Raw genomic sequence first — 16,108 nt, forward strand, 5'->3', positions numbered from 1 at the left:
GAGTATTTTTCCACCTTTTCCATGGCATTATCGGTTCTCCAAGTGTGGGTAAGAATGTGGATTGTGCTGCCATACTTTATTCCACAATTCCAAAAGAGAACAATGTAATGAACAATTTGCTAAAGTAAATAGCTATAATATAACTGACTGAGATAAGCGACTATAATAAAAAGTTTAATATGTATGATCAAATCCGGTGCTCACAGGCGACAAACTCTGGTTTGGGAAGGCATGGCAGGTTCTCTGGGTTCTTTGGGGCTGCAGGACACACCAGGGTTTCACTGTAGTCTTTCGAGGTCTGGACAGGCTGGTAGGGCTGGGGCAAAGTCAGTTGGTATCCTCCTTCAGCAAGTCTCTTCGGTCCTTCTTTCTTCTTGTCTGAGGAGGCAAAGTTCAGGGCTGCCCCGAAATACTAAATTTAGGGGTGTTACAGGTAGGTACAGGTCGGAACCAATGGGTCCCTTCCTTGGGGTGGGTACACCCCATATTATGCTTCCCTCCAGTGTGAGTTGGGTCCTCATCTTCAAGATGGTTGAGACTGAGACTTGTGCTTCACCTGAGGGATGGGGTTGAAAAAGGTAGGCACACCTCTCCTCATAACTTGGTTTTCTTGCTGATTCTCCCTAACAAAGTGGGGGTCAGAACAGTTAAGGGCCAATTGCTGGAGCAGCAAATGGCTGGGGTAGCTCACAAAGGCAGCAAGCCTTTGAAGCTTCCCATTTGTGGACCCTGCCTATCTTTTGGGAGGAGCGGTACAAAAGGGGGTGGTGATGGACGGAGCATCTGAATCAATCAAACACTCACACCCAGTCAAAAGATCTGGGTTTAATCCATCACCGTTCTTTAGCCCACTCTGCCACCCCAGTTCAGACATGGCTATATGCAAATCAGTCTGACCCTGTACCTCATGGGAACAGTCCAGCCCAAACTGCCAAGCCATGCCTTCCCTGGACCGGAAACAAGCTTCGGAGGACCGGTTTCTGGCATTCCAGCCGTCTTCAGCCCGGCTTGCTTGAATCCAGTGGCAAAGTGAGCAAGGGACTCACGTCTGAGCATACCCTGCCACACTTATGGCGGCCAAAGCGGTACAAAATATCTTTTGGGAAGAGGCTTGGCACTACATCCCTTGATGTGCATTGTTTCAGACACCCGAGAGCAGCATGCTCTCCACTCAGGGGTCCAGAAACATGTCTGGTATAAGCTGGCGAGCAGCCACTCGACCAAGACACTAGTGTTAGGTGCATTTTTCATTAAACAGTGGGTTTAATGTGCGTAGTAGTTTGATACCAAACTTCCTAGTTTTCAGTAAAGCCATTATGGTGCTGTATTCATTATGACTAACTCCCAGCACCATATACTTCTAATGGCATTACTACAATTACAATGTCTAAGAATTGACTTAGGCACTGTAGGGGTACCAGCTCATGCCCCTGTACCCCAGCCGAACCCAAAAAATCTGACTCCTGCCTTTCCGCCCCAAACCCACAGAGATCAACTGCGGAGTACCCTAAGGATCACCGATCAGCCCCACGCTCTTCAACATCTACATAGCCTCCCTCGTCGCCATCCCCAGAAAACATGGGCTCAGCATATATCCTACGCTGGCGACACCAGTCACCCCCTCTAGTTGGGTGCACAATGCCAGTGTTGTGGGCACAGGTGCGTGAGCCCTGTGCTCCTATAGTACCCAGGGCCACTCCTGGGCACTGTAAGTGCAGTGATGCCATTGAGAGAATATGGTGCTGGGATTGTCATTACGAACTGCACAGCACCTAATGGCTACACTGAAGACTGACAAGTCTCATATCAAACTTCTTAGCACATTAAACACACACTGATGCCAGTGTGGGATGTAATGTAAAATGCACTACAGAGTGCATCTTAGAGATACCCCCTGAAACCTAACCTACAATCCACGTCTTGTCTGAGAGGCTGCCTAGGCTGCCACACAGCATACATGTTACTGGACCCCTGGGTAAAGAGCCCTCCGCTCTCCTGGGCCTGCAACAATGCACATCCTGGGCGAGGTGCTAGGTCTCCTCCCCCAGGATGGGCAGGGGAAGCTTCAAAGGCATGCCGTCTTTTGTGAGCTTCTCCAGGCCACTTGCAACTGGCCCCCACCGGTTCTGACCCCTACTCTGGCGGGAAACCCTAAGTGAGGAAAGGGGGTGTGCGAGCCTCTGCCAACTCCACCCCTCTGGTGGGAGAGGCGAGGTGAGGCACAGCTCCGGGCTCCGGCTATCTTGAGAATGGGGAGCCCTGCCCAATCGGAGATAATCTCCTGCCCCCCTCCCCAAGAGAGGAGCAGGGTAGGGGGTGTACTCACCCCAGGACAGGGACCCATTGGTCCTTGCCCTTCCTGTAACGCCCCTAAATTCAGTATTTAGGGGGGGCACCCTGAACCTTCCTTCCTAGATCCCGATTTGAAAACAAGCAAGAAGATCAAGAAACCAGAAGACCTGCCATGCAGTTGCTCACAAGAGGATGACACCAACTGACTAGTAACGATAACACTACATACCTGCTAAGTGAATTCCCTCCCATAGGATAACATTGGTGATTCTATGTGAAAGTTTCTAAGTGTCAGCTTTTAAAATGCAATAATATTCCTTAAAAATCACTACTGCAACCAAAACGCTTTTACTTAGCTGTTTACAGGAGGTGTCCCAGGACTGAATCTAGGATCCAGTCCAGTGGTTAGAAAAGGAATCTATAAAGTAACTAATTTCATTTATCTAGAAATTCCCATTTAGCTTAATGTTGCGTTTGAAATTGTGTTGCCCATTGCAACAACTGTAACTATTGTAATCAAAACATCTATTGCCTATTCGATATTTAACTAAAGAAACTCATTCTGAGAAAGTATATTTTGATACCTTGTTGGTTCTAAAATAAAACTATATCTTTTGATGCAAAACAATTGGACTAGACTTCAGTTCTTGTGTGCCAGACCATTTGCTGACTGAGTATGTACAGCAAATGCTTTACACTGTCCTCTGATACTCCCTTACTGCTCGACCAAGCTGCCACTTTAGAGAGTAAGGGTATATCTAACTTTAGCCCCTGCCAAACCTCTGGGGACTGTGTACTCTGTATATACTGGACCAAAGTAAGGTACAGTGTGTACAGAGTCACTTTCTTACAGTCTCCACACCACTTGCAGTTGCTCGAATAGGATGTGCAATCTCTTATTAAAAGGAGCTTTATAACCAGTTCCATTATAGTACCAAGGTTTTGCAGCGTGAATCTTTCTGGATTCACTATGCTGTGCATTATTCCGCGGTCTTGTGGTTGGGTCCGGATTCGTAGTCTTTTCTTTGGTTTTTTTTTTTTTTTTTCTTTGCCCAGGTGGGCGTCGGCGTCACACCCCCTTTGGGTGTATTTCCGGTGACGTCGGCATGCTTCCTGCGGAAGCTCCCACTCTTGGGCGCCATCTTCAGATTCTTTTTTTCCGCGGTCGGGTCTGGATCGTTCCCGTTTGGGCTCCAGACATTTTTGGAGAAAGAAGAAAGAAAATACAGAAAAGACGAGGAGAAGTCATCTGAAGACTCCAGGGGACTTCACCGACGAAAGACAAGCAAAGATAAGGCGTTTTCCATCCAGATCTTCGACGACCGTCGACGAACACGCGACCAGAGAGGCCCTGGACGCTCGAGGATGGACAACACGCCGTTCAAGTTCTGCCGGAACTGCCACCACAAGTACGCGCAGAAAGACCAGCACCCGGTATGCAACCTTTGCCTACCGGTGGACCACGAAAGCGGAGACTGCAACGCCTGTTCCGCCTTCACCCCGAAGACCCTTCGTGTGAGAGAGAGGCAGAGGGTAGCACACGCCACCCTGCAGGGGAAGGCCCCGACCCCGTCGCTCTACGAGCTGGGGATGTCCTCCGAGGAAGAAGACAACGCTGCCGCCGAAGACGACTGCTACACGGTCGTAGAGACCGATTACACGAAGACTTCTGACAAGGTAGGAGACTCTTCGGCCCCCAAGAACCCGAGAGACTCTGAGTCTCGAAAAATCGAGGGCAAGACCCCGAAAGCGCCGACGCCAAAAAAGGCGGCGTCCGCGACTACTCCCAGGCCCAGCGGATCCTCAGAGAAGGAGTCCCCGGCGCCGAGAGCTGCTGATCAGCAGAAGACGTCGAAAATCGTCCCCGAAAAGGATCGATCGACGAGGGAGAAAGACCCGAAACTGTCGACGACGACCAGAGACCCGATATCCGGTTCGACGTCGAAAACTTCGACTCCGAGAGGCACGGCGACGAGCCATCCGTCGAAGAGACCGGCGGAACCATCCGACGCGGAACACGCGGCCGAGATGGAAAAGAAAAGAAGGCGCCTCGAGGCAGAAATGGAGAACTTCATGCAGCGGAAAAAAGATTTCGACGCAAGGATGAAGGCCTTCACGATCCCTCAGAAGACCAAGCCACCAGTGCTGGAGGCGGTCGAGGAGGAAGAAGAGGAGGTCGCCGAAGTCACCGAGCAAGACCGGGACGTCGAGGTGTTCGACGACCAGGAGGAGTACGAGAATCCCCACGAGAGCTACAGCTATGGGGAGGAAGATGAGGGCAGGACAGACACAGAGTCGGCGCCCTATGACCTTCAGGATGTGGATTACATCGATGTCGAGACCGACAGCCCGGAGGAGGTGGTCGACACCTACCCCTCGAGGCCCTCGCCGCCGGACGACATCGGGGCCTACAACGCGGTGATACAATCTGCCGCAGCAGCTTTCAAGCTCAAGCTCGACGAAGAGAAGCAGAAAGCAGACTTTCTTCTGGAAACATTGCTCCCAACACAAACGAGGAGCCAGTTCCTCCCGATGCTCGAGAGCGTCTTGGCTCAGGGGAAGGAAGCTTTCAGGGAGCCCGCAACATGCAAGGCAGTGACTCCCAGAACTGAGAAGAAGTACAAGCATGCCGCAAAGGACCCGGCCTACATTCAGGGCACGGTCTCCGCAGACTCCATTATCACGGCCACAGCAAGGAGGAGGGCTAACGTACCCACTACCTCGGGCCCGCCACCGGATAAAGAGAGCAAAAGGATGGATCTGGTGGGCAGAAGGATCGAACGGAATGCCGCGACCCACTGGCGCATGGCTAATTCCAACGCCCTGGTGAACAGACACATGTACCAAATCATGGAGGGACTGGGACAGTTGGTGAAGGACTTGCCCCAGGATGCCAAGCAGAAAGCCGAAAAGCTAATTGAAGAGGGGAAGAATGCTGCAAATTCTTGCCTTAAGACAGCTCTGGATGGGGCAGACACGGCCAGCAGGCTCATGATGATGGGCGTCACGGAAAGGAGACACGCCTGGCTCAGGATATCCGGTTTCAAACCGGAGGTGCAACACAGCATCCTGAACACCCCGTTCAACGGCAGTACGCTTTTCGGACAAACAGTTGATGAGCAACTCAGCCAACTTAAGAAGGATAACGAAACAGCAAGATCCATGGGAGCATTGCAGTTCAGAGGGAACAAGAGGGGCACCCCGTCACGGAGGCCTGGCGGGAGAGGTGGAAACCAGCCAGGTACTTCACACCAGGCTTTCCAGCAAACGCACCAGGCAGACTCGCAGGGTCAGCAGGGCCATCAGAAACAGCCCTGGCAGTACCAACAAAGAGGCCAGTCCTTTCGAGGGAGAAATGGACGAGGACAAAATAGAAGAGGGGGCCAGCAGCCCACCTCCAAGTGACTTCGAAAAAACCCGTGTGCCCACCCACAAAAAAGATCCCAGGGGGCAGCACGTACAGATGGGTCAAGACAAACTAGACACCCACGACCACAGGACACCAGTGGGAGGGAGATTAAGATTCCACCTCCAGGAGTGGAGAGGAATCACATCAGACAAATGGATCCTCAACATTATCCAATTCGGATACTGCATAGAGTTGGAGGCGAGGCCAACAAGCAGAAAACCAAGAAGAAAGCCGCTAGCAAGCAAGCAGCTGCAGTGCCTTCAGGAAGAAGCAAAAGAACTCCTGCGGAAGCAGGCCATAGAAAGGGTACCCTTCAAAGAAAGAAACACAGGAGTATACTCAACATACTTCCTGGTACCAAAAGTAGACGAGACAATGAGGCCCATTCTCGATTTACGGTTCGTGAACCGATTCATAAGAACGCAAAAATTCAAAATGACCTCCCTGCAAGAGGTGCTCCCACAGTTGCAGACCGGGGACTTCATGGTCACTATAGACCTCAAAGACGCATACCTGCACATCCCAATGAACAGGAAGCACAAGCACATGCTCAGGTTCACCGTCGGAGAAAGCCACTACCAGTTCACGACACTGGCCTTCGGTCTAAAATCGGCACCAAGAGTTTTCACAAAGTGCCTCGCAGCAGTCGCGGCGCACCTAAGAAGGCAGGGGATACATGTATACCCTTACCTGGACGACTGGCTGGTGAAAGCAAACTCATACCAGAAATGCAAGCTGCACGCACATACAGTGACCAGCACGCTCATAAACCTGGGGTTCTCCATCCATTGGAAGAAATCATCAATGGAGCCGGAACAAGTGAAGATCTTCCTGGGAGCACAGATCAACACCTTACAGGGCAAGGTGTTCCCCAGCGAGAAGAGGGCGAGGGCGCTGGTGAAGGAAACTCGCCTCTACCGGAAGGGACAAGCTCGGACAGTGAGGACGGCGAGCAAGATCATGGGGATGATGGCATCATGCATCCACCTGGTACCGAATGTACGACTCCACATGAGACCCATTCAAGAATGGCTACAGGAGCAATGGTCACAAGCTACAGGCAGTTGGGAGGATCTAGTGGTTGTAACGCACGCAGTGCAGAAGGAGATGACATGGTGGACCATGGAGAACATAGCAAGGGGAAAGCCTCTAACGCCCCCAACGCCAACAGTGACCATCACCACAGACGCATCCCTGAAGGGATGGGGCGCTCACATGGAGGAGCTCACGGTGAGGGGACTGTGGACACCGACGGATGCCACAAAGCACATCAATTACTTAGAATTGAAGACAATCTTCCTTGCACTGAAGGCCTTTCAAACAAGACTGTACAAGCACAAGGTATTGATACAAACAGACAACACCACTGCGATGTTCTACATCAACAAGCAGGGGGGCACACAGTCCGCACCGCTTTCAACGCTGGCGCAGGAGATATGGAGATGGGCCATCCCTCTCAAGATAGACCTGCTAGCCATACACCTACCAGGGAAGGACAACATACAAGCCGATTGGCTCAGCAGGCAGACATCGGCATCCCACGAGTGGGAGCTCAATGCTCAGGAGACAAGATACCTGTTCGACAGGTGGGGGACACCATCGGTGGACCTGTTTGCCACACGCCAGAATGCAAAATGCCAAAACTTCGCATCCAGGCAGCCCGAGGAGGGGACACTGGGGAATGCCCTATGGATAGATTGGTCAAGGACATTTGCCTACGCCTTTCCCCCGATACCACTGATGCACAGAGTACTGAGCAAATGCAGAGCGAGCAACATGACACTGATACTGGTCGCACCGCAGTGGGCGAGGCAGACCTGGTACTCGCAGATCATGGAGATGACACAGTGTGCACCCCACAGATTCAGCAGGAGGAAAGATCTACTGTCCATGCAGAAAGGAGAGGTACTGCATCCAGAGCCAGAGAGCATGAGCCTAGTAGCGTGGCTCCTGAGGACATAGAGTTCGCACATTTGAGACTACCAGAAAGCACCCTGAGGGTACTTCGGGAGGCACGAAGGCCCAGCACTCGAAAGTGCTACGTTGCGAAATGGAAAAGATTCACAATATGGTGCAGACAGGAAAGACTCCACAATAAGATGAAGAGGGACTCCACAGTGCTACGGTACCTGACGCACTTACTGGAGAAGAACCTTAGCTCATCCTCGTTAAGAGTTCACTTGGCAGCGATAGTAGCCTACACAAGGGGAGAAACGTGCAGGAGCTTCTTCACATCACAGGTGGTGAAGAGATTCCTAGAAGGAGCGAAAAGGATCGCACCACCCAAGCGGGTGCCGCCACCTGCATGGAACTTGAACACAGTCCTAACGGAACTCATGAAAGAGCCCTTTGAACCACTTCACAAGGCCTCCCTAAAGATGCTAACTATGAAAACAGCCTTCCTGGTTGCGATAACGTCCTTACGCAGAGTAAGCGAGCTTCAAGCGCTGACGCTACAAGAACCATACATACAAATACACAACGATAGAGTTGTGATGAGGACTGACCCACACTTCATGCCGAAGGTGGTATCCAATTTTCACATGAACCAGTCGATACAGATACCGAGTTTTTTCCAAAAACCCACAACCAGCGCAGAGAGAGCTCTGCACACCCTGGACGCCAGAAGGGCAGTCATGCACTACATTGAAAGGACAAAGGGGCACAGGAAAACGAAACAGTTTTTTGTGTCCTTCGCAAACAGCTTCATGGGCAAAGCAGTAACCAAAAGGGCCATTGCACGATGGATCGCACAAACAATCCAACTCTGCCACAAACGGGCAGGACAGGAACTGGCTGAGGGGACGCGTGCCCACTCCACCAGGAAGAAGGGCGCTACAATAGCCTTCCTGGCTAACACACCCATAGAGGACATATGCCTGGTGGCAACATGGGCTTCGGTGCACACGTTCACGAAGCACTACTGTGTGGACATACAAATGAACAAGGAAGCTCAAGTGGGACAGAAGGTGCTACGGCACATATTCAACACCCAACGCTCATCTTCCACCCAGCCGCCACAGAGATGAGAAACCGCTACAAAATCTATGCACAGCATAGTGAATCCAGAAAGATTCACGCTGCAAAACGAATAGTTTTCTTACCTGTCGGTGTAGTTTTGCAGCTTGAAGATCTTTCTGGATTCACTAGCGAACCCACCCACCTCCGCCAGAAAGATGAGGCTGGAGAGAGAAGAGGTGGTTAACTAAAGAATAGACTTTGAAAGTACAAAGCGGTAAATACAAACTAAGATGAACATTGCCATTACTTCGGAAACGAAAGAAACACGGAAAAAAAGAACCCGAAGATGGCGCCCAAGAGTGGGAGCTTCCGCAGGAAGCATGCCGACGTCACCGGAAATACACCCAAAGGGGGTGTGACGCCGACGCCCACCTGGGCAAAGAAAAAAAAAAAAACAAAACAAAGAAAAGACTACGAATCCGGACCCAACCACAAGACCGCGGAATAATGCACAGCATAGTGAATCCAGAAAGATCTTCAAGCTGCAAAACTACACCGACAGGTAAGAAAACTATTCGTTCAGGTTTACTCTTTTTTTCTAATGCTCAAAAAGGACTGTTCCTCAAGACCTATTCTAGATCTCAAAGTTAAACCAATACATACTATCAGAGCACTTTCACGTGCTAACCCTTCAAAAAGTACTTCCGCTTTACAGAAGACAGATTTTGCGTCTACTCTACTTAAGGGACACATATTTTCATGTTCCAATTCATAAAGCCCATCGCAAATACCTCAGATTTGTGATAACAGACACACATTACCCATTCAAAGTACACCCGTTTGGCGTGACTACTACTCCTAGAGTATTTACCAAATACCTGGCAGTTGTTGCAGCTCCTCTCTGAAGACAACATATTCACTTCTTCCCCTAACTAGACGATTGGCTCATCAAAGCCAGCAATTACCAAAACTGTCTACAAAACATTCAAACCACAATAGACCTACTTCATCAGCTGGGCTTGATGGTCAATGCAAAGAAATATCACCTGCATCCTTCACAGGCGCAGTCTTAACTAGGGGTCACTCTAGACACTATCCTAGCTTCTCCCACTGTAGCCAGAATTCCCAACATTCAGTCTGAATCTACAGTTTCCCTCCAACCAAACATTACCAGCCAGAATCTTAGTGCAACTGCTGGGAATGATGGTGTCTTGCATCGCTATTGTTCCCCATACAAGACTCCACATGCGTCCCCTGCAAGAGTGCTTAGTACGCCAGTGGAATCGTTTGCAGGGTCAATTAACCGATCTAGTGTTGGTAGGCGGCGGCACCCAACTCTCTGCAGTGGTGGAACCCACTAAATTTATCAAAAGGGACAGCCTTTCATCAACTCTATTCCACAGATCGTGGTCACCACAGACACTTCTCTGACAGGTTGGGGTGCCTATCTCCAAACTTACACAATGCAAGGTGTATGGAGCAACAAGCACAAAAGCCTGCACATCGACTAGTTACTAGCAGTCTTTCTAGCGCTCAAAGCTTTTCAAACTCCCCTGATAGGCAACATGACGGCAATGTACTATAAACAAATACAGGGGTTGGGGGCACTCCAAATGTCTCACCTCTCTCAAGCCGTTTGGAATTGGGCAATCTATCACAGGATTTATCTTCTGGCAGAGCATTTTCAAGGGGTAAACAATCAGATACATGAGTGGGAACTTCATCCCAAGTTCTCTTTCCATACTTCCAACAATGGGGATTCCCACAAATAGATCTGTTTGCCACAGTCGACAACTCAAAATGCCCAAATTTCAGCTCCAGGTTCTTACACCCACTCTCAAAATGCAATGCCCTATGGATGAACTGGTAAAGGATATTTGCCAACGCTTTTCAGCCTCTCCCACTCATTCCGTGTCTAGTTCTGAAGCTCAGGCAAACCTCCTTCACACTGATTCTAGTACCTCCCACATGGTCCAGTCAATCATGGTACACCACCCTGTTGGAGTGCTCTGTGTAGTTCCATATTAAATGCTGAATCTCACTTCCAGGCTCCTTGCGCAGAACCATGGAGAAATCTAACATCCAAATCCCAAAGAACTAAACTTAATCATCTGGATCCTGAAACCATAGTTTGGTTATTTAAATCTACCACCAGAGTGTATGACTATTCGAAATGAGACCCGAAAGCCTACTACCAGAGCTTGTCATGCAGCAAAGTGGAAAAGATGACTTGTCTACTGTAAAATGTTATCCTCTAGATGCTTCTATACAAAATATTATCTGTTACCTGTTACACTTAAAGCAAACTGGACTGGCTTATTCATCTATACGTTTGCACCTTGCAGCAGTAGCTGTGTATTTGCAGAACAGGCAGCGTTTATCACTATTGAAAGTTCCAGTGATACTATCAGTTTAGATATCCGTGTTTTTTGCTCAACCTTATTCTATAGCACCATGAGCTCGTCACACGCTTGATGTCAAAAGAGCTTTGTTGTACTACATAGAAAATACCAAAGATGTTCACAAAACTGTTTGCAATTGCTCCACCTCACAAAGGCAATCTCATCTCTCCATGGCTGCATTTCAAGATGGATTGTTAACTTAAATGCCTTTAAACATGTTTTGCCAAAGCTAAAAACTTTATACATACCCCCTGGAGCTCATTCCACTTGCAAAATAGAGACTACTATGGCCTTTTTAGGTAACAATTCTCTAGCTGACATATATGTAAGGCAGCTACAGGGTATTCACCACACACATTTGCCAAACACTATTGTGTAGCTGTGTTAGCTCACCAACAAGCTAATGTTAGCTCACCAACAAGCTAATGTATGCCAAGCAGTATTTAAAACACGGTTTCAAACAACTACAACAGCTACACAGTCCCTGCTTTGGGAGTATACTGTTTTGTAGTCTTTGCAAAGCATGTGTATCTACAGCACACATGCCTCGAACAGATTGTTACTTTTGCAGCGTGAATCCTTCTGGATTCACTATGCTGTGCATTATTCCGCGGTCTTGCATCTGTTCTTGGCATGTAGAGCAGTAGATATACATGCTCCATCCGCCTCCCCGGGCACCTGTAGTTGTTACAGTTATTAATTATATATTCACACGCATGGACATCTCTATACTACACTTACTCCATTCTAACCCTCCTGCAGGAAAACAATTAAACAATGGAGTTGCACTATCACTGAAAAGCGTTGTTACCTTACCTCAAGACTAGAAAAGACTTCTTCCAATAAAAACAACTTGCAAACGTCAGGACCAGACACTAGATGGCAGGAGTATGGGCGTATGCAAAGCATGTAAATTTACATGTCTACAGCCAAGAACAGATGCTTCCTACACTCTCGTGCTGTTTTTTTCTTCATTGCATCCTGGTACTTGCCGTTTTGCTTAACCTATTAACGAATAACTGGAAATCCCAACATACCAAGAGATTGAGCTGTGGAAACTTCTATGTTGTGCCATGGGTGGACTTGAGTTTGCAGACAGTTCAGTTCAAATTGCACGATTCTATGGACACATACTTGCTTATAAAAATGATTTGATACTCCTGTAATTTTTTTATTTTGGACTGGGGAGATTAAGTGATCTGCCCAGAATCACCAGATGTTGATCTGACGAGTCTTAAACTAGGTTCACCTGTTTTGAAGTCTGCACCTATGGCCTCTGCCCCACATCCTTCTTCCTTCTCCTAAGACTCCTCCATTTTGCTGTTCTGGACACCTTGCATCATGTTAGGATACAAGCACTGGCAAAGTCAATAGGTCTTGTCAAAGGTAGATCTATTGGCTTTGTCTGTTTTTTTGTAGCCAAGTAGTAAAGCTGTGTGGTTCCTGTGCAGCACTGTTGAATGTAAAAATAAGCTATAAAACAGGCAGCGTTGACTGCGCTATAGGACTTTTTGTGTGTTTTTTTAACCATTTGCCAATGCTTGTTGGCGTAGTCCTGTTTTATTAGCTGGTTTGCACTCATTTAGAATTGTTGTGAGATTTTTTCTATTTTTCAACTGTTGATTACTGAATGCGTATTGAATTCTTGTTTTCTTGCCAGAGCCTAATGTGCATTTAGTCTGTACACACATGTAGATTAAAGTGTAGCATTAAATTAGATTGCACACACACTGTTTAGAAAGCTTGCATCACACTGCTTGCAGGTCCTGTGGGTTTATGTGACTTTCAGCTACTTCTTTAGCGTGATACTCTATTTATATTTGAAACCCATCCTGTATGACTTGAGTTTTCTTGCTATGAAGTAGTTGCATCCACTAAGTGAAGGACAGAGAATCAAAAGTATGCATTGTTTCCTTCACATGCATGTGAATACATCCTTAACGGGGGGTGCTTTTCAAAGTGCAATTTTTTCCTCTTTGAGGAATGTTAAAGTGTCAATTGGTTGACCAGTCAGAAAATTGCATACTGAGATTCCCCATTGCAGTTGCCATTTTTCTCCATCTTTCAAAGGATGGTCTTAGAATGTGCTTAGCCCCCTTAGGCATCGCCAATCAGTGTAGAGGTAAAAAGAAAATCTGCAGTACATCAACTGGTATTCTAGCTGGAGTTTTGAGATCTGTCATCAGCCGTTGGATGGTCTTGCCTTTCGAAAGGAAAAATAAAGATTTTATTTTTCCCCATGTTTATGCTTCCAATACCTCTTGAATCTAGGGCACTACAAAGAATTCAGTGGTCTGGTCTCAAAGTCTCTGCCTTTAGATGGAAACGTGCTTTGGTTTGGTGGAATGAGTAGCACGTGTTTGAATAAATACTAGTGCTGCTTTTAACTAGATTGGTAATGTTTGTCCTCACAGAGTTGCATGCACTTCTTGTTGGGATTGGAGTACAACTTTTTCATTTTGACAAACTTTGCTCGTGTGTAAGTATCCACTAACATGATATGCTTTTTCTGTTTTCAGGGACCCCAATGATTCCTGTACCAATGAGCCTAATGGCTCCAGCTCCAACTGTAAGTTCATTTCCATATCATACTCTTCTTAATTTTCTAGCTTTTAGCTGGCTGTAAATGGTCAGCAAACCAAAGGAGATGTCGTAGTTGTCATCTTTGCTGTAGTCCAATGTGAAGGATTGGTGTAAATGTTCATAATGATTGTTCCCTTTTGGCAGCTTATACTTGATCTGTGTGAAATGAGATGGTGCTGGCCGTCTAGTTCCTAATGGACAGGTACCTGCATCGTGAAACCATCATCAGAAATGAATGAGGAGATTTCACAGAATGGAAGCGCGTGGTTTCGCCTGCATTATACACTTCCAACAGGTCTAAATTTCACATTTGATTCAGGTTAACTGGTATTAAACTAAGGTGACACTGTTTATCTTAGTGGTTTTACTCACGTTTGGCACAATTGTATATTTATACAGGTACCAGAGAAGACAAGGGGTAGAATGTGCTTACCTTTAATCAACTGCAAATGTTAAAATATTGCAGGATATTGTAAGCACAATTTCTCTTTTCCATGCTTGGATAGTAAAACACATAGCCTATCCAGTTTTCATATCTATTTACAGGTGACATTTGATTCATTTACTGTTTTTGTTCGGTTTTACAAGAAATATTCGGTTTACAAAACGTGACTCAGATATAGTGTGTTCTGTTAAGTTTGCTGGTGCTCCTAAAACTATAGTTCACAAAAATAAACGGCCTTTCAAGGTACATTTTGTCTGGTTGAAACACTCAAACCAAAAGGGGTTATGGTTTTTGCTAAGCTCCTGTTACTGCACCATGATGTGCTTGAGTCTTTCCACTGTATCTTTGGGCAAATTTTTTTAGCAGGATCTCAAACGCGAAAGATTCTAACCGTAATTAAATGTTGTATTCCTTCCTCATGCCAAATGCTTTTGCACCTCTGCATATCCCTTCCTGTCCCCATCAACCTCTCCAAGTTGAAATGCCCAATTCATCGAGATCTTTCATCAAAGGTCTGCTGTCTGTACTTATTAAAAACTCAGGAATTCTGAATAGCATCAGTTGTGTGAAGAAAGGAAATTCCCACCCCATTTTATTTTATAGAGCGGAGAACGTATTTTAGGTAGTGAATAGTACGTGACTTTAACCCTGGCGCAGACTTCAGTACAACACTTGACTGTTACCCACAGGCATTCTATATTCATGTGGTCTCTGTGCTTTTTAGCTGCCTTTTCAGGGTTCACATTGGCTTAAGTGCAAAAAGTCTACACTATGAGGACACATTTTTCTTTATTACTCAATCTGTATATTTGGGATGCTTTTGTGAAACCAACATGAATAGGAGTTAATGTCTGCCAGCTGCCCTTTCCTTTTAGTCGGATTACATTGTGAGCTTTTACTAGCGAGTTGCAGCGTTGCTTATCCATTATTGCCACGGAGATTCATTTGCTTGAAAGAGTTCATTCCATAGACCATATTCAACATACTAAAAAAAACGAAAGAAAAGTTCAATGAAGGTTTATCTTCGCTTTGGGAAGGGATTGGCATTTAATGGCGTAATGGAATGGCTAACGAGTGATGTTTCTAATATAATATTCAATTTTGGATGGCGAGTTTAAGAGGAATAAGCCCTTGTTCATGATTAGCCAAGTAATTCCTTGATTTTCCATTTTTTAGGACTTAGTAATAATTTTTAAATTGATCAGCAGTTGACTTAACCTTCGATGTACCTTGTTAATTTTGTTACATTTCAAGGTGCAGGATAAGTGGGTGTGATTGTTTTTATATACCTGCCCATAGTTTCTGACCAAAAAAGCTAATCTTGACTTTCCGCACCTTTCGGACTAGTTTGATCCTGTCCTTATTGGTTTTTTCATTCAAAGTGTGTTTTTCCAAACTGTAGTATTGGTGTCCAGTGTGAATTCAAGTAACTTGGTATTTTGTGAGTTTCGGTTTGTAGCAGGCCAGGTTTGTCATTGAGTCAGGGTTGTACTTTATCTTGTATGTTCTTTGTAAGTAAAGAAATTCTGTCTTGGTTCTGTGTGGCTTCAGGTAGGTGCTGGACATCCAGGTCTGAATGACGTGCAGTCATTGTTTGAAGTGTTGTATGTCTGAAGTAAGGGAGACGAAGTAGAATTGTGTTTCATTTGCATATTGATGAATCCGTCAATTTTCTGTGATTAGAGTACAAAGTAGCTCTGTGTAAAGGTTGAAGATGACCACAGACAATATGGAACCCTGAAGACCTTATATATGATGGGGGATCTTTTGTGACCTGGAGGTGCCATGTACACAAGCTTGTGTTGGTTGGAAAAGTTGGCAGAGAACCAGTGATCGACTTAGCTGGTAAATTCCATTTGCGGTTAAAGGGTGAGATGGTAGATTGTCAAATTCAGCTGAGAGGTTCAGCGATATCAGGAGACCTAGGTCAGTCACCTTAGTCTGTGGTCAAGCGAGCATGGTCTATGATGTGTAAGGCAGCAGTCTCTGTACTGCAGCATGATCTGAAACCAGACT

At 46.6% G+C, this 16,108-nt stretch overlaps 1 protein-coding gene across 8 annotated transcripts in view; it reads left to right on the forward strand.

Moving 5' to 3' along the window:
* RBM25 (RNA binding motif protein 25) overlaps positions 1–16,108 on the forward strand; it is a 333,704-nt gene that overhangs the window by 61,848 nt on the left and 255,748 nt on the right. For 7 of the 8 annotated variants that reach the window (XM_078659495.1, XM_078659496.1, XM_078659492.1 and 4 more), the window contains one exon: positions 13,584–13,633. In XM_078659495.1, the coding sequence (XP_078515621.1) occupies positions 13,584–13,633 (50 nt within the window). Of the gene's footprint in view, positions 1–13,583; positions 13,634–13,885; positions 13,943–16,108 lie in introns of those variants that run through there. The other variant, XM_078659498.1, reaches the window with a different exon arrangement.

This window comes from Lissotriton helveticus, chromosome 9, assembly GCF_964261635.1.
Source record: "Lissotriton helveticus chromosome 9, aLisHel1.1, whole genome shotgun sequence".
NCBI classification, from domain to species: domain Eukaryota; kingdom Metazoa; phylum Chordata; class Amphibia; order Caudata; family Salamandridae; genus Lissotriton; species Lissotriton helveticus.